This window comes from Oncorhynchus mykiss, chromosome 12 (genome assembly GCF_013265735.2).
Source record: "Oncorhynchus mykiss isolate Arlee chromosome 12, USDA_OmykA_1.1, whole genome shotgun sequence".
Classification (NCBI taxonomy): domain Eukaryota; kingdom Metazoa; phylum Chordata; class Actinopteri; order Salmoniformes; family Salmonidae; genus Oncorhynchus; species Oncorhynchus mykiss.
In genome coordinates, this window is record NC_048576.1 from 57,389,170 (window position 1) to 57,411,194 (window position 22,025).

At 43.7% G+C, this 22,025-nt stretch overlaps 1 protein-coding gene across 1 annotated transcript; it reads right to left on the bottom strand.

Annotated features, from left to right (window-relative positions):
• Positions 1–443: 443 nt before the first annotated feature.
• LOC110537836 (scavenger receptor cysteine-rich domain-containing group B protein) lies at positions 444–15,822 on the bottom strand. The gene is made up of 11 exons (XM_036937862.1): positions 12,442–15,822; positions 11,774–11,806; positions 9,396–9,443; positions 7,981–8,283; positions 6,094–6,162; positions 4,692–5,006; positions 4,465–4,548; positions 4,038–4,106; positions 3,512–3,826; positions 2,299–2,373; positions 444–2,081 (listed from the first exon to the last, which is right to left on the bottom strand). Exons 1-11 carry the CDS (start codon positions 12,638–12,640, stop codon positions 1,765–1,767), a joined length of 1,827 nt encoding a protein of 608 aa, XP_036793757.1. The 5' UTR covers positions 12,641–15,822; the 3' UTR covers positions 444–1,764.
• Positions 15,823–22,025: the final 6,203 nt, after the last annotated feature.

A 22,025-nucleotide genomic window follows, 5' to 3' on the forward strand; every position in this document is an offset into this window, starting at 1 on the left:
CAAGACAACCTCGTTTAATCTTTAAAAAACTATTTTTTTAAATGTTCTGTATTTTTTCTTTAACTTTGAAAATGTGAAATAGGTTGTCTAGGAAAAAATCCAATGAATTCCCTTTTGAGATGAAACTTTAAGGCAGCAAATGGGAAGACTGTACAACGTGTATGTAGACTTTCACTAGCGACTGTACATAACATTTCGCACCAATTTCGCACCATGCCATACAGACTCTGGAATAACTTGGTGAGCCTAACACCTCAATTCATTCAGATTCATTTCCTGACCCCATATAGTTGAGGCATTTCGTTAAACCTGAGAATCGTTGTGCTACTCATGGCAAGAAGCTAACTATTGTTTCTGATGAAGGCTAACCTATTCTTGTGCCCTCCCTCTCAACCCCATTTATGGTGTTATTAAAGTAACATTTCCCAATCATTCATTCCCCATTTTGACTTTTTCAGATTCAGATTTAATCATTGCAGTGACAGATTTGAGCAATCTGACTACTACCATATTGTAATAATTCCACAATCAGTGTACATGTCACTGACTGTATATACTGTACGCACACATTCACAAACAGTACAGTAGATCTGACTCACCTGCCAGACACGCAAATATTAACTCACAGACACAGATGCACATCCTTACACACTGAAATGAAATGTACACCTTGTAGTGCGAAATGTCTGATACAAAATACGAATGAAAAGGCACGAGCAGATAATTAAGGATGTAGCTAAGGCTTAGATCATATGCCATACTCCACCTGAAATAGCACTGTCTGACAGAGAGAGAGAGAGAGAGAGAGAGAGAGAGAGACAGAGAGAGAGAGAGACAGAGAGAGAGACAGAGAGAGAGACAGTGAAGACAAGCTAGCCTTTTCCAAAACCAGACATTAAAATACACAAGTCAGACAATGGGTCATAAGAGAGTTTCATAAGAGAGGAAAAAATAGAACACAAACTAGCTAGGGTGATTATTTACACAATAAAGGTGTCAAATATAACAGATATTTCAGCAAAATAACCAAAATACTGGGGCTTTGGAAGTCATCATGATCAGATTTCAGATATACATCCACCTCTGCTCAGGAATAATACATTAAAAAGTTTATCAAATTAGGAAGCATGTGCCAAGAGCACTACAGTGTCATGTACATGTACTGTCCATCTTTCTGCCTATGTTCAAACAAATATATTTGGCCATAGAAATACATAGCCCTTTCTATAGATAGTCTATAGTCTCTATAGAGTCTATAAGTTTGGCTTTGGTATTGTGGGCCTGGATTGCTGCTGTTGTTGTTGTTGTTGTTGAGCACCATGCCCTGGTACAGTACACTATGGCTGTGTGTGCGGCTAGTGAGAAGAGGGTTAGTGAGAGGACCTCTATTTTAGCATCTTGACAACAAAAAAAGAAAAGAGCCAGAGAGACAGAGAGTCGGTTTAAAACGTTGGTTTCCACTGTTTATCAAATATAAAAAAAATGTGTACAGCGTATTTTATATCATATATATTTATATATATTTATAAAGTGCTTAATAGGAATAGATTATTATAATATTTAATCATATATCATCATATGTTAGTTTCTTTGCTTGTTTGTTTGTTGTTGTTGTAGTCTTCCTTATGTTTGGCATTGGGATGAGCTGTTATTTACATAATGTTTACAAGTCCCGGGTTGTGCTACCCATGGCGCCCGTCCTATTAGTTGGCAGTGGAGTTGGGAGGAGTTTGGCGGCTCCATGGCGGCGAATCACTGCTGGAATCACGACAGTGAGCAGGTGACGCCGGCGTCTTCAGAGTGGTCACAGTTGTGCACTTCCCAGGATATGTGGGAGCACTGCTGGAGCGAGGCCTCAGAGCCGCTGCACTTCAGATTGTCCAGGAGGATGGTGCCGCTGCCGGGCCCAAAGAAGGCCTCCACACGGGCCGTAGCAGCCTCCCCACAGCCAAGCTGGCGACACACCACCTGGGCATCAGGCATGTCCCAGGCATCGTCGCACACCGTACCCCATTCCGCCCCTGAGAACATCTCCACCCGGCCCTCGCAGCGGTGCTGCCCGCCCACCAACCTCGCCAGGCCTAGAGGGAGAGACAGGGTAGAAACAGTCACATATACTGGAGAAAATAAACATTAAACACTAGAGATACATATCACATACCTGATCCTAAGACATGATTGAAGAATGATGCATTACATAAGACTGCCTCTGACAAGTGATGCTGGGAAGGTGTGTTGATCTTTGGATACCGTGAAACCCAGAACATGTAGCTAAACCTCAACAGGTACAAGACTCACCTTCACTTGGTGGTCTAGTGGTGGGCGTTCTCTCTGTCATCCCGAAGTCATTTCCAGGTCCCACAAGCTGAAAGGCTGGAGAAGGAGAAGGAGGGGAAGACAGTATGAGACTTTAATCTGCTGTGTATGTTTCCCAAGGGAGTGGTCATCTACTTGAGAACAACTGTTGATACAGTCCTATCAGAACAGTATGGAGCACTCAAAACATTGTAATTAGTTAATCAAGTGATCAGTTAATCAGATATATCAGAAGAAAACTGCTCCAGAAGTGAACTTAGTGATTCCCTTATCATCTCACTCAGAAATCAAAGGTTCACTTGTTCACCTAGTCTGCTCTACTAATCATGATTTGATGTAGACCTGAGTAACAGGAATGAAGTCTTTGTCTCTTTCATTCTTTCTTTCTCTACTGTTTGTCTTATTTGTCCTTAAAGAATGGAGGTTTAGCCTGCAGGCTGCCAGTGAAGCTAATGACCCCTGACTTCTCCACTCTATATTTCATGCCACCCAGCTACTCCACCCTGCACGTTAGAGGCTGCTGCCCTATACAGTATACATAGACATGCAATCCCTGGCCACTTTAATAATGGAACACTAGTCACTTGAATTCTGTTTGCATAATGCTTTACTCATCTCATGTGTATATACTGTTTTCTATTTTACTGTATTTAGCCAATGCCACTCCGACGTTGCTCGTCCAAATATTTACATATTTCTTAATTCCATTCTTTTACTTTTAGATTTGTGTATTGTTGTGAATTGTTAGATACTACTGCACTGTTGGAGCTAGGAACGCGAGCATTTCGCCTCACCCGCAATAACATCTGCTAAATATGTGTGTGATCAATACATTTGATTTGATTTGATGCCCTTTGGACCATCTGGGCGGGCGCCTGCTCCTCAGAGACCAACACTCACACAGTTAAATGCACCAGCTCAGCAGGGAAGAGGAGAGATGGATGACTGTGGGGATGGTGTCTATGGGGTGACTGTGTGAGTAACTGTGAGTGAAAGCTACAGAGGAGTTTTGTGTGTGTTCATTTGAGTGCATGTGTGTATTTGTGTGTGTGTGTGTATTTACATGACTATGTGCCTAGCTGTCTCAGTCTTAACAAGTCACTACTGCAGCAGTACTGCCTGCAGCAGATCAACATATACATTTCTGATTCGCATCGGGCAACAGTTATAGTGCCACAGTTCCAGTCGGTCTTACGTGTACAGATGACTCCAGCGTCTTCATGATGTCCACAGTTGTGCTGTCCCCAGCCCAGGTGGAAACAAGCCGACAGCTCCCCTTCACTGCCCCTACAGTCCACATTGTCCAGCAGGATGGGGCCCGAGCCGTAGCCGAAGTAGGCCAGGACCTTGGCAGAGATGGCAGGGCCACAGCCCAGATGCCTACACACCACCTGGGCATTGGGCAGATCCCAGTCATCGTCACACACCGTGCCCCACTGGTTGTTGTGGAACACCTCCACACGGCCCTGGCAGCTGCTGTTACCATTCACCACGCGGATGGTGGGCCGCTCTGGAGGAGGAGAAAGGAGAGACAGAGGGGTATGAGGAGATGAGGAGAACATTCTTCATGGAGAGGTTTATCGAAAATGGTGGCACTGTGCCTCCATGTTGCACAATTTAATATTTGTGAATAATCAGCAAATATTATAATAACTGATATATGAGTTTAGAGTGCATTAGCGGGAGTTTATAATTATCACATGGGGGTGCAACATCATTACCTCTTGTTGTCATAGCAACCGTTGTCACAGCCGTAGTTGCTTCGGTGACTAATTCTGTTTGGTCGGTTACTAGAACAATAGGAGAAATGCATTAGAATCTGAATGATGAGTCAGTTTACACATATGCAAGCTGATGCCTACAGTACACAGCAGAGGGTTTTCCATCGACTGAGATGAGAGACTGGGAGGAGAGTGGGTGGGGCGACATGATTTACATGCTCCACTACCACCATTGATTGAGTGGCGCTGCTGAGTCACAGATTTTAGACAGAGAAACCTAAAGAGGAAACAGCACCGTCTGTTGCTCATAGGATAGAGGTGCAGCAGTGTGGCCTGATGATATGGGTCTGATGAGGGCCTACACTGCAGCTGTTATTGCTATTGTAGTACTGCAGTACATGAAAACGGAAATGACCTCAACAATTACCTGCAGTGCTGGCAGTCTGAAAGAATCCCCTTCCGATGCCCATGGTTTCAGTGTTCATAGGAGGAACGGTAGTGGATCCTGAGCCTGCACAGATAAAACAGACATGAATAGCAGATATTAAAAATAGTGTTAAAGCAATTAGCAACATGAATTTAAGAAAGAGAGAGCGAGAGTGACAGTGAGAGAGAGAGAAAAAGAGACAGAGAGAATAAGAAAAAGCTTCTCACCTGAACAGATAACCCCAGCGTCCTCATGATGTCCACAGTTGTGTATCCCCCAGCCCAGGCTGTAGCACTTACTCAGCTGGTTCTCGTAGCCATTACAGTTGACGTTGTCCAGTAGAATCAGGCCTGTCCCGTAGCCAAAATAGGCGTTGGTGGTGGAGGAAACAGCATGGCCACAGTATATCTGCTGGCACACCACCCCTGCGTCTCTCATACCCCAGTCGTCATCACACACCGTCCCCCAGCTGCCACGGTAGTAGACCTCCACCCGTCCCTGGCAGTAGTCCAGTCCACCAACTAACCGGATTGTACCATCTCCTAAAATATAGGGGAGGGGAGGGATTCATCACCATTCCATACATCTTCTCAGTCTAAGCTGGGCTTCATTCTGACATACAGTACACAATGGCATAAGATCCTTCAAGCTGAATATCTCTCTGTTTCACTATTTAGCTTGGATTCCAGGCTAGATTTATTGAGATCTTGTGTGCAGATGTTGTCTTTATACAACACATTGAATAAACACTCTGTGTTGAGCATGTGTTCATTCTTTTTCAGTTCATTTTCTGTCCCTCTGTGACAGTGTTTGTAGACGGGTTGGCTGACAACATCACGAAAATTGAAAAGTTGAAACAATACCAAAGTGTCCTCCCTGCCACTGTTTTGGTAAAAGGCTAAGGGATAGGGCTGGAGAAGTATAACCACTCTCAAATCCATAGATAGCAAAATGATAGTGTTAAGGCCCTGTGCAGGCAAAAACAGGATTTTCCTATGTTTTATATATTTAAACACTACGAGGTTGGAATAACACTGAAATTGTGAAAATGATGATAATGCCCTTCATACGCAAGCGCTGTTTGAAAAGACTGCCTGAAATTTCACGCCTGTTTTGCTGCGATGGAGTTTTGGCCTGACTGGTAACATCACCAGGCGGTAAATTAGTTAATAGACCAATGAGAAAGACAATAGAGTTTCAAACCTCTGTGCCAATAACAGCTAGTTTTCAGTTTTACCCTCCCCGCTCAGACCACTCTCAGACAGTCCTAGCTAAATTCTTGATTGAGAAATTGCTCTTCGCTAAGAAGCAAATTTTAATTGAAAACATTAAGAGTAAGGTACTTAAATGTGACCCAGAAAGGATTTGATATTGAGATAAAAACAGCTGCATTGGACCTTTGAACATGTTTTGAGGCTATACGGTGTTTGTTTCCATTTTGAAGTTATATTCTTCAAGAATTAATGAGTATATATCGTTGATTTAAAAATGGATGTAGCAACTGCAGATTGGCCCTTTATTAAACCTATTAAGTGAATTAAATAAACCCTTCTTGAATCAATTTTGTTTACTTCTTTTGTGTGTGTGTTTGACTGAAATTATAGAGAAATAAATTGAATGATCACTTACTTAACCCTGAGTTTCTCCTAGACGGAGTGGTGGGCTCGCCCATGCCCCGTGACTCCAGCACTGATGTATCTGAGGAGAGACGAGGAAAAAAAGGAGTGAGAAATTATGTTTTTATTAGTGAAAATAGATTATTGTATAAGTCCCCAGGGATATGTCCCTCTTAGAGATATTAGAGATCCTTATATATTGTAAAGACCCTACCTATAGAAAAGGAATTAGAACAGTTATAGACTAGATTTTTATATGCAGTGCCTTGCGAAAGTATTCGGCCCCCTTGAACTTTGCAACCTTTTGCCACATTTCAGGCTTCAAACATAAAGATATAAAACTGTATTTTTTTGTGAAGAATCAACAACAAGTGGGACACAATCATGAAGTGGAACGACATTTATTGGATATTTCAAACTTTTTTAACAAATCAAAAACAGAAAAATTGGGCGTGCAAAATTATTCAGCCCCCTTAAGTTAATACTTTGTAGCGCCACCTTTTGCTGCGATTACAGCTGTAAGTCGCTTGGGGTATGTCTCTATCAGTTTTGCACATCGAGAGACTGACATTTTTTCCCATTCCTCCTTGCAAAACAGCTTGAGCTCAGTGAGGTTGGATGGAGAGCATTTGTGAACAGCAGTTTTCAGTTCTTTCCACAGATTCTCGATTAGATTCAGGTCTGGACTTTGACTTGGCCATTCTAACACCTGGATATGTTTATTTTTGAACCATTCCATTGTAGATTTTGCTTTATGTTTCGGATCATTGTCTTGTTGGAAGACAAATCTCCGTCCCAGTCTCAGGTCTTTTGCAGACTCCATCAGGTTTTCTTCCAGAATGGTCCTGTATTTGGCTCCATCCATCTTCCCATCAATTTTAACCATCTTCCCTGTCCCTGCTGAAGAAAAGCAGGCCCAAACCATGATGCTGCCACCACCATGTTTGACAGTGGGGATGGTGTGTTCAGCTGTGTTGCTTTTACGCCAAACATAACGTTTTGCATTGTTGCCAAAAAGTTCAATTTTGGTTTCATCTGACCAGAGCACCTTCTTCCACATGTTTGGTGTGTCTCCCAGGTGGCTTGTGGCAAACTTTAAATGACACCTTTTATGGATATCTTTAAGAAATGGCTTTCTTCTTGCCACTCTTCCATAAAGGCCAGATTTGTGCAATATACGACTGATTGTTGTCCTATGGACAGAGTCTCCCACCTCAGCTGTAGATCTCTGCAGTTCATCCAGAGTGATCATGGGCCTCTTGGCTGCATCTCTGATCAGTCTTCTCCTTGTATGAGCTGAAAGTTTAGAGGGACGGCCAGGTCTTGGTAGATTTGCAGTGGTCTGATACTCCTTCCATTTCAATATTATCGCTTGCACAGTGCTCCTTGGGATGTTTAAAGCTTGGGAAATCTTTTTGTATCCAAATCCGGCTTTAAACTTCTTCACAACAATATCTCGGACCTGCCTGGTGTGTTCCTTGTTCTTCATGATGCTCTCTGCACTTTTAACGGACCTCTGAGACTATCACAGTGCAGGTGCATTTATACGGAGACTTGATTACACACAGGTGGATTGTATTTATTATCATTAGTCATTTATGTCAACATTGGATCATTCAGAGATCCTCACTGAACTTCTGGAGAGAGTTTGCTGCACTGAAAGTAAAGGGGCTGAATAATTTTGCACGCCCAATTTATCAGTTTTTGATTTGTTAAAAAAGTTGGAAATATCCAATAAATGTCGTTCCACTTCATGATTGTGTCCCACTTGTTGTTGATTCTTCACAAAAAAGTACAGTTTTATATCTTTATGTTTGAAGCCTGAAATGTGGCAAAAGGTCGCAAAGTTCAAGGGGGCCGAATTCTTTCGCAAGGCACTGTATATCTCTATGGGCCCTACCTTTGCATGTGACAGACACGTCCTCATAGTGGTAACAGTTGTGGATGCCCCAGCCCAGACTTCCACACTGTCCCAGGTCTGTCTCCCCTCCTTTGCAGTCTACATTGTCCAGCAGGACGGGCCCTGAGCCCTGGCCATACTCTGAGATGCTGCCCACCGCCATGGCCAGACCACAGTCCAACTGCCGACACACCACGTTGGCATCTACCATGTCCCAGTCGTCATCACACACTGTACCCCATGTCCCGTTGTGCCAAACCTCCACACGCCCCTCACACCTGTTACGCCCGTTCACCAGACGCACTGGAGAGGAGAGGGAAGAGAGATCCAAAGATACACTGTCAGCGAGATACAAAATAATATTACCAGACGCACTGAAGAGGGGGGAGGATTCACTGAGGAATCAGCAATCAGGACAGCTGACCTCCCTGCTCTCTCCCACTCCGATGCTGATGTCATGAATGTTACTGTAAGTGTGTGATGTTGTCATATTATCCTGTCAGGAGGCTGGTTTCTAGATCTCATTTAAGTTCATTCAAACCTTGTCCTTTTACTCACTTTGACTACACGCTAGCCACTCTTTTTGTATTCTACATGTGCCACACAACATAGAACAAAAGTCTGTGCAAGCACATAAAAAGCCTACTGTCTGTGGGACAGTATACTGTGTGTTACTGTCTGGAAATATCACTATCATATAATGATAGTTAATAGTGACAAGAATCCGTTTAGAATAGCTTGTGTAATCCCTTCCACCTTCCAATTTAAGGAACAAAATAAGACTAAACAAGCCACGAGAGAGAGAGGGAGAGATGGAGAGAGAGATAGAGTGAGGGATCGAAGGAGATGGCGAGAGAGAGAGAGAGAGAGAGGGAGAGAGAGAGGGAGAGAGAGAGAGAGTGAGAGAGAGAGAGAAGGAGAGTGAGAGAGAAAGGGAGAGAGAGAGAGAGAGAGAGAGGGAGAGAGAGATAGAGAGAGAGAGAGAGAGAGAGAGTGAGAGAGAGAGACATAGAGAGAGAGACAGAGACAGAGACAGAGAGAGAGAGACAGAGAGAGAGAGAGAGAGAGAGAGAGAGAGAGAGAGAGAGAGAGAGAGGGAGAGAGAGAGAGAGAGAGAGAGAGAGGGAGAGGGAGATGAAGCACACACTGTAGCAGAATAAGTCATTCCGGGGGATTAGGTAAATTGAGAGCAAAGGGAAGTGACCTTGTTGTAGTGTCCCTGGGGCACTGATCTATCTCTCGCTTTCTCCTTTTCCTTCCTTTTCCCTCTCTCTCGCTTCACAAGTTAAGTTTGATACTCTTTTATTCATGAGTTGGATGTGGACATGTATTTGTTGAACATGGGTACTTCAGACAGACAGAAGGTGTGGTGGATGTGGTGAGAGTTGGCGGGAGCCCAGCAGCGCATTGCCAACCTTGAGAATGCGTTGTCTTCATGGCAGTCATCGTTGTCGTGCTATTGGCTGGAAAAGAGGGAGGAAGGAGAGAGAGAAAGAGGGAGAGACTTTGGTCAAATGATTTGTTGAAAGGAGGTTCTTGGCCCTTCATAGTTACTGTATTCTGTATCTACTATATCTATTTTCCTGTAATTCGAGACGCAGCTTGAAAACGCAGCAGGAAGCCTATTTAAACCATGTAGCTAAACCAGCTAAGAAGTCTAACATAGAAATATGTATTGAAGGTTGACACGTTCCAGTTTGTGAACTTTGGGGGTTTTCGTTTTGAGAATGGAAACATAAAAGTTACCAAACTGAAACCCACTGTCTCTTTTATTTTTAATAAGGTTTTATTTTGTTACAATCACTGTAGAGTTTGATGTGAAACTGGGCACTCCAGTCAGCCTCAAGTCTTCTTGGGTTTGACGCTAGAAGCTTGGCACACCTGTATTTGGGGAGTTTCTCTCATTCTTCTCTGCAGATCCTCTCAAGCTCGGTCAGGTTGGATGGGCAGCATCCCTGCACAGCTATTTTCATGTCTCCCCAGAAATGTTCAGGTCTGGACTCTGGCTGGGACACTCAGGGACATTCAAAACTTGTCCCGACACCACTCCTATCTTGGCTGTGTGCTTAGGGTCGTTGTCCTTTTGGAAGGTGAACCTTCGCCCCAGTCTGAGGTCCTGAGCTCTCTGGAGCAAGTTTTCATTGAGGATCTCTCTGTACTTTCCTCTGTTCATCTTTCCCTCGATCCTGACTAGTCTCCCATTCCCTGCCGCTGAAAAACATCTCCACAGCATGAGGCTGCCACCATCATGTGTCACCATGGTGGGGTTGGGATGTTTCCTCCAGATGTGATGCTTGACATTCAGGCCAAAGAGTTAAATCTTGGTTTCATCAGACCAGAGAATCATGTTTCTCATGGTCATATTACTTTAGGTGTCTTTTGTCAAACTCCAAGCGGGTGTCATGTGCCTTTTACAGGGGAGTGGCTTCCTTCTGGCCACTCTACCATAAAGGCCTGATTGGTGGAGTGCTGCAGAGATGGTTGTCCTTCTGGAAGGTTCTCCCATCTCCACAGAGGAACTCTAGAGCTCTGTCAGAGTGACGATCGGGTTCTTGGTCACCACCCTGACCAAGGCCCTTCTCCCCCGATTGCTCAACTTCTTTAATTTAAGAATGATGGAGGCCACTGTGTTCTTGATGACCTTCAATGCTACCAAATTATTTGGTACCCTTCCCCCAGATCTGTCCCTCAACACAATCCTGTCTCTGAGCTCTACGGACAATTCCTTCGACCTCATGCCTTGGTTCTTTCTCTGACATGCACTGTCAACTGTGGGAGCTTATATATGTGTGCCTTTCCAAATCCTGTCCAATCAGTTGAATTTATCACAGGTGGACTCCAATCAAGTTGTAGAAACATCTCAAGGATGACCAATGGAAACAGGATGCACCTGAGCTCAACTTCGAGTCTCATAGCAAAGGTTCCGAATACTTATTTAAATAAGGTATTTCTGTGTTTTATTTTTTATACATTTGCTAAAATCTCTATAAACCTTTTTTTCTTCTCGCTTTGTCAATATGGGTTATTGTGTGTAGATAGATGAGGAAAAACATACATTTTATCCATTATAGAATAAGGCTGTAATGTAACAAAAACTGGAAAAAGTCAAGGGGTCTAAATACTTTCTAAATGCACTATATGTCTTTGACTACGCATTAACCAAACATCTGATAAAAGTCAATACAGATATAATGATTGAACACCTTTTCTCCCAACATTTAGCAACCACACAGATTCTATAGGGTTGGGCTGTGTTTAGTACTGTGTTGACAAACCTCTAAGCCTCATTCACTTGGCTATATTGGTATGACTGTGAGAAATCTGGAAATACTCTGTGTTATTCCTCAGGTTCCTTTACTGGGACTTGTTGGCCTGTATGTCTGGGACCATAAACTGTGTGGGACTTGTTGGCCTGTATGTCTGGGACCATAAACTGTGTCTTATAGGGGAAGTATAAAGCCACTGAAACTGTGGTTTCTGGTTACCTGCCTCACAAAGAGAATAGAGGAACCTTTCTAAACATTATGCCAAAAATAGGTAAATTCACCCCTTGAAGACTACCTGGCTCATTGAAACTAAAGGCCCTAAACACGTTAACAGTTATGTTATGTTCGCTATGTGGGTTAGTTATTGAAAGCGTCCTGGTATTAGAATATGTTGTTTCTTGGTTTTTGTCATATGTATTCATAAGTGACGTAAGACTGAAATCTGGGGTGGAAACAGTAACGTTACGTGCATTTCAGAAAAGATGGGTCAGTAAAACGAGAAGAGATTGACTTGGAAATATACTCACTGGATATGGCTCGTCTGCTGATTTTGGTCATATCTTTTGAAATCAGAAAATAAAGAGCAGTATGTCAGGGCACAAAGAGATGTCTTAGATACCACAGCAATCCAATGCATATTTGAAGTTTGTAAACATGTTCTATTTTTAGCAAGGGATCCGTTCGATCCATAAAGTCCAAAGTAGTATAATCAATAACCGACTCAGTCATTCCCGACCGTATCCATGTTCCGAACAACTAGCAGAATGTTTGTACTTCAAAGCCTAACTGGGTAACAGCTACTAAAGGCAGGCAGTCCTACGGGGACTTGTTCCTCTGTCCCAAGTACACCCAGGTACACCAGATTCTTTAGCTCTGTTACATACACATGTAAATGTTCTGACTTATTCAGCTCATGACTAGGAAAATCATGACAGATCTGTCTCTTTGCAGTACATATCAAAACTAATTTCCCCCACCAATTTATCTGCAAGGAGGGAGCATTCCTTGAGCTGGTGTTATGTTGGTTAATTCACCCACCCCCTCTTTTGCCCCCCCCCCCCACTCCTCCCCCAACCACCCTTTCCACCCTCACCCCCCAACCCCCTCCACACACACAGCCCAGACAACTATGGGGTTTAAAAACGATAGTCTCCCAATTCAAAATGAGCAGTGGTGAAATAGCACGTACACTCACCAATCTGCAGAATCCCACTGATGCCCACCAGTAGCAGGGAACCTAGCAGGGACAACAGCAGCCAGACAACCACTGTCCATTCTCCACATGGTCTACGCACACAATCTGCTACGCGCTGCCCTCGCATGGCTCGCTGTCTGACTGACACTCCAATCAGTCTGGGTGCCTGGTGGAACACACACTTACACACACAACCCATCAGTGCACTGGACTCTCTATCTCCGTCTCTGTCTCTGTCTATGTCTCTGTCTCTGTCTCTCTATCGCTCTCACACACATTACCTACCTTCCTGCCTTTTTCTGTTTCTCTTCACTGCTGAAACAGTCTGGACCCCTAATACTGGTACTCACTGCCCACCACTAGTCTACTGCTACTAATCATAATCAATAACCATTGTATTCCCAACATAGTATTGGATAGCTGTTTCTAGTGCAACCCCCTGCAGCCAAATGACTATACAGTAGTGGGGAGTTAGTATCGGTGATAGTATCAGGCAAGTGAAGCTTATTGGTTGGAAGTTGGAACATAAATAGTTTCCAAAAACCATGCACTGAACTGAAACCGGTGTGTGTGTGTGTGTGTGTGTGTGTGTGTGTGTGTTCCAGTGATGGAGAGGAGAGGTGTGAGTGGGCACGCCATGCTGTGTCTCTGTGTCCACTCCAGATTGATTGGCACTAAAACAACTCCCAGTGTGCCCCAGGACCTGCTGGAGCATGAAGCCGACTGGCCCATTTCCCCAGGCCAAAATGGCTGCCTAGCTGCCTACTACACTGCCACCCAACCCCACCCCACTGCACACTGGCTGGCTGCTAAAACACTGGGCACCGAGAAACTGTTGTGACCTGTGGTGAGCATGCAATGCACAAAATGGCACAAAATGGATACCAGTGCCATGCATCACCCAGGTGGCAGTGAGTGGACATGTGCCACCGCTACCCCAACAGAGTGGCAAACATTATATTTTATTTTCAAATTTGTCTATTCTGTACTACGGAGGGCAGTAAGTAAGGGATGCCAGTAGTTATACAGTATGTCTAGAAGGCGTAGACAGTACGGGTGCATCAAAGCTGGGACTAAGAGACTGATAAACAGTTTCTTTCTCCGGTACCCTGCCCTGAACCACCTGTTATACTAGGAAGCACAAAAAAACGTGACCAAAGAATCTGGTTTCATAGGGAGCAGCAAGAAACATTGCAAACTGCTGCTGCTGCTTGATTTCTCTTGAAACAAAGCTCTTGCCTGGAGGGATGTTTGTTTTTCAAAATAGGTCTGACTCCAGTAATAAACTCTTTAATTGCATAGAACTATTGTCCTGACATCACATCCTCATGCTCATATTTATCCACTGAATTCTGAAGAAATGTTTGGTTTGTATAATTGTTTGAAAAAGCGGTAAGCAATCTAAATGTGAAATATTTTCAAACGTCTTTTTTTGAGGAAAATGTTTGTTTTGCCTATGTCTGATCAGACTTTTGGGTTGGTTGTGTGTCTTTGTATTGTACCAAAACCTTACAAAGGAATGTGTACTAGTTAGTTTGGGGACTGGGGACGGATGATGAGGGGAGAAGGAGAATATGATATTGGCCCCTGGAGATAGTGGACATTCCGAGCCCAGGGGCCAACAAAAAGACATTTCTGCTGTCTGTGGTCCCGATCGTCAGGCCTAAACGCTGCTTCCTGCAATCTGTCACTGGAACTCTCCGAAACGCTTAGGCAGCCGATGACACCACAGGGGCGCCTCTCGGCTCCTGGGAGAATAGGAGGAGAGGGGGGTAAGCAGCAGCGAGAAGGGGAGGGTGGCAAGACCAAATTCACCTGCTCATCTACCTGTAGATATGTGTCCAGTTCAGTTGGATTCTGCCCATATGTTGTAGTATAGTGTAGCTACACTGTATATTACCATAGCAGATACTGTAATGCACTGTAAATACACTGACAGGTCAGCGAGGCCAAGTATCCTCCTCTAACACCCTTCAGCACCAATCAACAGCTTAACAAATCCGCTAACCTTGACCCTGTTCAACTACACCAACCCTGGCCCTGTGTTATTTAATTTAATTGTATTGACGGCCATATTGCATGTATGGAAGGCCATGACATTAAGTTGAAAGGTGAAAGGCAGGAGGGAGGAGGTTGTGGAGAGCAGAGGCAACCAGAGGTCATTGTGCTGTCCAATTAGGAAGCAGGGATTTTAATGCGGAGCAGCCCAGCACCATGGCTGTTCCATTGGGCACAGCGTGCTAACAAACCGCTCAAAACCCTGGGACAAATGGTTCAGTTATGAGGGATGAAAAATAATCTAGTCCCCAATGTTGTATTTTTCAATACTCCATTCATAACGGGATGTAGCGCAGATCCGCCGGGGAATAATGTTGCCTTTTGTGTCGGCTGTGCTTCCCCTCCCTCCTCTTTGCCCTGCGCCCCTGAGAAATAGCTGAAAGATCCTCTGCCCCATGAAAATACCCCTGAACGTCCGAGATAACCAGGAATATAACACTCTGACTCTCTCTCACGGTCACTCACACTAAAAGGGAGGAATTTTGAACGCTTTAAATTCAGATTCTTTGCATCGGTCGACAGGTCTATCTGCCCCTTGTCCATTTCCATGGGTAACATCATCCCCGCATGGCATATTTCTTGTTCTTTGCCCATTAAGACGTGACAAATAAGACAGAAGAGTCATATCTTCAATCAGTTATTGACAAAAATAAAATCATTTTCATGCTAACATAATGTTGTAGAGTTATAATTGGCTATAATTGTGGTATTATTTAGTAATTTTCCAATTACAATGCCCTTTAGAAATTCCTCAATTATTTATGTTCTTGTTTCATCCACTGAAATATTATTTGATTAACTACAGATTGAATATAGTTATACAAAATCACTGTGGTGAGACATTCAAAAGGCACATTTCATGCTACTTTCCAATCACTGGCTTGAAATATACTATATATTTAAACTAAGAGTTAGGATAATGTGCAATTTGAAAATTGTACCAAACATAAAGAAATTATAAGAATTTTCAAAGATACCTGGAATAAAAGTTGCTCTCTTTTCCCACAGGATAAATAAAATAAAATAAATTTCCAAAAATATCTACAAACAAATTGTCCTTCGATTTTCTGATGGCAGGTAGCTCACAGAACAGTTCCCCAACTCTCGCAGCAGAAAAACATAGGAACTTTGTGTGGAAATAGAGGGAGAAAAAAACTGTCGTCCGGCTCTACATGTACCAAGCTGTCTTTCATCTCCTTCACCTTTCCGTGATTATAAGTACCTGGCTTCAGTGACAAGTTTTACTTAAAACAATAAAGACAACAGCATTGTATGTTAATATCCTAATGCCCCGCGACTGCCTATGGTTAGAAGAAGCAGAAGAGAAAAAAAGGAAATGTTGAAAGCCAACCCTTCACATGTACATCTCCAGTTTCAGCTAGCGCTCATTCAAGGTGCGGTCTTCCTCATCTAAGGGACTGTACAGTCACAAGGGGAAAATATGGAGGAGAGGGCAGTGGCTGTGGCCGTGTGCGTGTGCATGTGTGTGTGTGCGTGCGTGTGCGTGCGTGTGTCTCCCACCCACAGTCACAATAGTAAAGTAACACAGTGTGAAACTGATTCAATGTTTCAGGTTCAGAGATTTGAAATAGAATTGCACCTTTAGTGTTTTTTTTTAATGTGAAAACAAAGAAACAAAAATGGACTCAAATATGATTGCAACAGCATTCAAACATGAGACACATCTACAGGACACTGAGAGAGGTATATGTTTTTGTATAAGAGCACAAGCATCATTGGAGTCATTGGATGAGCCAAAATACAGGAATTTTGTTTCACAAGGCTAATCCTCTATAGTCTGAACCTACAGGATTGGAGCCCAAGCCTGGATCACAAATTCTCTAACTGAGATATTAGCTGTTAGTCGGATCATTTCGTAACCTGCTTGTGAGAGAAAAGGAAAAGCTAGCAAAAGCTAAAGCAACATGGTGCCATTATAAACACCACTACCCTCCTTGATCACTACTTCTCTTAATGCCACCACTGACTACAATATTAACAAATGCTACATACGACAACTACCACTGATAATCTATTCATATAACATACATTCACCCCATTATTGGAGCCCTTGATAAAGAAAATAAATTATAAAAAATACTGAGCTATATCGTATAATCAAAAAACTGTTTTATACTAATACAATTGCTCAGAAAAGGATTCATATTTATTTTCTCAGAATGAGGTGTCCAAATGATTGCTACCCTCCCCTTGCTAGGGTGACAGCACCAAGTTTTTTTTTATATATATATAATGTTTTTGAGATCGGAGAACCTATTGGAAGGGATCTTAGACCATTCTTCCATGCATAATCTTTCCAGATCATTGATATCTTTTGGTCTGCGCTTACGGACTGCCCTCTTCAATTCAAACCACTGATTTGTGGTCAGTCCGGAGACTGACACTGCCATTGTGAAAAAATTATTTTGTGGCCAAATAACTATTTCTTTGTGGATTCTGATGTGTGCACAGGGTCATTGTCTTTCTGGAAGATCCACTCGCAGCTAAGTTTCAGCCTCCTGGCAGAGGCAACCAGGTTTTTGTCTCAAATGTCTTGGTACTTGGTAGAGTTCATGATGTTGTTGACCTTCTCAAGGGCCCCAGGATCAGTGGAAGCAAAATAGCCCCATAACATCAAAGATACACCACTATATTTTGCAGTAGGTATGAGGTCATTTTCTGCATATGCATCCTTCTTTCGACACGAACCCTTCACTGGTTTGCATGGCCAAAGGCCTCTATTTTTGACTCATCTGGTAAATAGCACCCAGGACAAAACCAAGTGCCAATGCCGTTTAACTCCAGGAGTTTACACTTGTTGATTGCTCTCAATAAAGCCTTTTTTTCTGGCAACCCTTCCAAAGAGCCTATTGGCATGGAGGTGGTATCTAATTGTAGATTTGGAGACTTCCGGCGCCGACAGAGATGGCCGCCTCGCTTCGAGTTCCTAGGAAACGATGCAGTTTTTAGTTTTTTTACGTGTTATTTCTTACATTGGTACCCCAGGTCATCTTAGGTTTCATTACATACAGTCGAGAAGAACTACTGAACATAAGAGCAGCGTCAACTCACTATCAGTACGACCAAGAATATGACTTTCGCGAAGCGGATCCTGTGTTCTGCCTTTCACCCAGGACAACGGAATGGATCCCAGCCGGCGACCCAAAAAAACGACTTTGTAAAAGGGGGAAACTGAGCGGTCTTCTGGTCAGACTCCGGAGACGGGCACATCGTGCACCACTCCCTAGCATTCTTCTCGCCAATATCCAGTCTCTTGACAACAAGGTTGATGAAATCCGAGCAAGGGTAGCATTCCAGAGGGACATCAGAGACTGTAACGTTCTTTGCTTCACGGAAACATGGCTCACTGGAGAGACGCTATCGGAGTCGGTGCAGCCAACTGGTTTCTCCACGCATCGCGCAGACAGAAACAAACATCTTTCTGGTAAGAAGAGGGCCGGGGGCGTATGCTTCATGGTTAACGTGACGTGGTGTGATCATAACAACATACAGGAACTCAAGTCCTTCTGTTCACCTGATTTAGAATTCCTCACAATCAAATGTCGACCGCATTATCTACCAAGGGAATTCTCTTCGATTATAATCACAGCCGTATATATTCCCCTCCAAGCAGACACATCGATGGCTCTGAACAAACTTTATTTTACTCTTTGCAAACTGGAATCCATTTATCCGGAGGCTGCATTCATTGTAGCTGGGGATTTTAACAAGGCTAATCTGAAAACAAGACTCCCTAAATTTTATCAGCATATCGATTGCGCAACCAGGGCTGGAAAAACTTTGGATCACTGCTATTCTAACTTCCGCGGTGCATATAAGGCCCTGCACCGCCCTCCTTTCGGAAAGCTGACCACGACTCCATTTTGTTGATCCCTGCCTACAGACAGAAACTAAAACAAGAAGCTCCCGCGCTGAGGTCTGTTCAACGCTGGTCCGACCAATCTGATTCCACACTCCAAGACTGCTTCCATCACGTGGACTGGGATATGTTTTGTATTGCGTCAGACAACAACATTGACGAATACGCTGATTCGGTGAGCGAGTTCATTAGAACGTGCGTTGAAGATGTCGTTCCCATAGCAACGATTAAAACATTCCCAAACCAGAAACTGTGGATTGATGGCAGCATTCGCGTGAAACTGAAAGCAGTGGCATTCAAACAAGCTAAGCGTCAGTATAGAGACAAAGTCGAATCTCAATACAACGGCTCAGACACAAGAGGTATGTGGCAGGGTCTACAGTCAATCGCGGATTACAAAAAGAAAACCAGCCCCGTCACGGACCAGGATGTCTTGCTCCCAGACAGACTAAATAACTTTTTTGCCCGCTTTGAGGACAATACAGTGCCACTGACACGGCCCGCAACTAAAACATGCGGACTCTCCTTCACTGCAGCCGACGTGAGGAAAACATTTAAACGTGTCAACCCTCGCAAGGCTGCAGGCCCAGACGGCATCCCCAGCCGCGCCCTCAGAGCATGCGCAGACCAGCTGGCTGGTGTGTTTACGGACATATTCAATCAATCCCTATCCCAGTCTGTTGTTCCCACATGCTTCAAGAGGGCGACCATTGTTCCTGTTCCCAAGAAAGCTAAGGTAATTGAACTATACGACTACCGCCCCGCCCCGTAGCACTCACTTCCGTCATCATGAAGTGCTTTGAGAGACTAGTCAAGGACCATATCACCTCCACCCTACCTGACACCCTAGACCCACTCCAATTTGCTTACCGCCCAAATAGGTCCACAGACGATGCAATCTCAACCACACTGCACACTGCCCTAACCCATCTGGACAAGAGGAATAACTATGTGAGAATGCTGTTCATCGACTACAGCTCTGCATTTAACACCATAGTGCCCTCCAAGCTCGTCATCAAGCTCGAGACCCTGGGTCTCGACCCCGCCCTGTGCAACTGGGTACTGGACTTCCTGACGGGCCGCCCCCAGGTGGTGAGGGTAGGCAACAACATCTCCATCCCGCTGATCCTCAACACTGGGGCCCCACAAGGGTGCGTTCTGAGCCCTCTCCTGTACTCCCTGTTCACCCACGACTGCGTGGCCACGCACGCCTCCAACTCAATCATCAAGTTTGCGGACGACACAACAGTGGTTGGCTTGATTACCAACAACGACGAGACGGCCTACAGGGAGGAGGTGAGGGCCCTCGGAGTGTGGTGTCAGGAAAATAACCTCACACTCAACGTCAACAAAACTAAGGAGATGATTGTGGACTTCAGGAAACAGCAGAGGGAACACCCCCCTATCCACATCGATGGAACAGTAGTGGAGAGGGTAGTAAGTTTTAAGTTCCTCGGCGTACACATCACAGACAAACTGAATTGGTCCACCCACACAGACAGCACACAGACAGCATCGTGAAGAAGGCGCAGCAGCGCCTCTTCAACCTCAGGAGGCTGAAGAAATTTGGCTTGTCACCAAAAGCACTCACAAACTTCTACAGATGCACAATCGAGAGCATCCTGTCGGGCTGTATCACCGCCTGGTACGGCAACTGCTCCGCCCACAACAGTAAGGCTCTCCTGAGGGTAGTGAGGTCTGCACAACGCATCACCGGGGGCAAACTACCTGCCCTCCAGGACACCTACACCACCCGATGTCACAGGAAGGCCATAAAGATCATCAAGGACAACAACCACCCGAGCCACTGCCTGTTCACCCCGCTATCATCCAGAAGGCGAGGTCAGTACAGGTGCATCAAAGCTGGGACCGAGAGACTGAAAAACAGCTTCTATCTCAAGGCCATCAGACTGTTAAACAGCCACCACTAACATTAAGTGGCTGCTGCCAACACACTGACTCAACTCCAGCCACTTTAATAATGGGAATTGATGGGAAATTATGTAAAATATATCACTAGCCACTTTAAACAATGCTACCTAATATAATGTTTACATACCCTACATTATTCATCTCATATGTATATGTATATACTGTACTCTATATCATCTACTGCATCTTTATGTAATACATGTATCACTAGGCACTTTAACTATGCCACTTTGTTTACATACTCATCTCATATGTATATACTGCACCCAATACCATCTACTGTATCTTGCCTATGCCGCTCTGTACCATCACTCATTCATATTTCTTTATGTACATATTCTTTATCCCCTTACACTTGTGTCTATAAGGTAGTAGTTTTGGAATTGTTAGCTAGATTACTTGTTGGTTATTACTGCATTGTCGGAACTAGAAGCACAAGCATTTTGCTACACTCGCATTAACATCTGCTAACCATGTGTATGTGACAAATAAAATTGTATTTGATTTGATTTGATTTGACATTGTGACCCTAAGATGCACTAGCTCTCTTGCACATTGGACTCTTCCCACTCACTCACACATACTTAAACTGACACCCCAACACACAAATAAAATGTTATTTGATTCTATTTGATCGATTTGTGGCCAAAGCATAAATTGGAGAAGAAAACACTTCAAAAACTTCACCTCAACTTCACAAGTATCTCAAACAGACCGTTTTATGCTTGCAATTTACTCATAGAACATGATGCCATCTCCCTGAGGTGGATCAGCTGGCCAATCAGTGTGGTCTAGATGAGGATGAGCTGGCCAATCAGTGTGGTCTAGAGGAGGATGAGCTGGTTAATAAGCAACATATTTTTTTATGACTGGTACAGTATATGTAAACACCATTCTGTTGTTGAAGTACACCCACACCATTCCAACATAGAAAAACTGATTTTTAACATACTTAATTACCACTGTTTGGAAGGAAAACTATTTACCTCATATGTGACTCATTTCAGGAAACTAGGCGTATGTTGTGCCTCACTACTTTGAACGTACATTGAAAAAAAAATCTAAATGCATTTTTGCAGCAGAAAGTCTTCTGGAAGATGTGAAGTTTCATGTGCCTTAATAACAAACTTGTATGCCATCTGTAAATATGAATAAAATTGTTAAATTACGAGCCTAGTTGGTTTAGCCACAAAAAAAGACAGCAACATTCCAGCTAGCTGTGATTGGCTGAAATAATGAATGGGCTGGACATGCCGAGAGATGAGTTTGGATTGGTCTGCCATGTAGCACGCTTTTTTTGTCTATTTGAGCAGGTCAGTATGTGTAGGTAATCCTTTCTAACACAGCTTTTTTTGAAAGATATCATGTAGTAGAACTGCAAAAGTGTTGCTCTCCACTTTCTGGAGGACAGAGTGTTGAAATTAGTGGAATTAAAGTATGATAGCTAAGGGGATGGAGAAAACACCTGTCTCCGGATTACATCTTCAAACTAAGGGCAACCATGGGATCCATGACAGAGCAGGAGAAGCATCCATCCATGTATGTAAGATGTAATGTAACATGTAAGATAGTCTAGGTAGCTGCATTTTCAGATATTACACGTTTCTAATTTTGTCAGAAAGTCGTTTTTATTTCAAGTTTAAGTGTACTATTAGCTAGCTAGCTAACGTTAGCTGGCTGGCTCGTGTAGGATCTGTCGAACCTGGACCTGGTT

Coding starts and splice junctions, on each gene's coding strand:
- LOC110537836 (XM_036937862.1), bottom strand. CDS start 12,640: ATGGGTTGTGTGTGTAAGTGTGTGTTCCACCAGGCACCCAGACTGATT. Junction 2,374..3,511: donor CGCTGGAGTCATCTGTACAC/GTAAGACCGACT, acceptor CTCCTTCTCCAG/CCTTTCAGCTTGTGGGACCT. Junction 2,082..2,298: donor CACTAGACCACCAAGTGAAG/GTGAGTCTTGTA, acceptor CTCTCCCTCTAG/GCCTGGCGAGGTTGGTGGGC.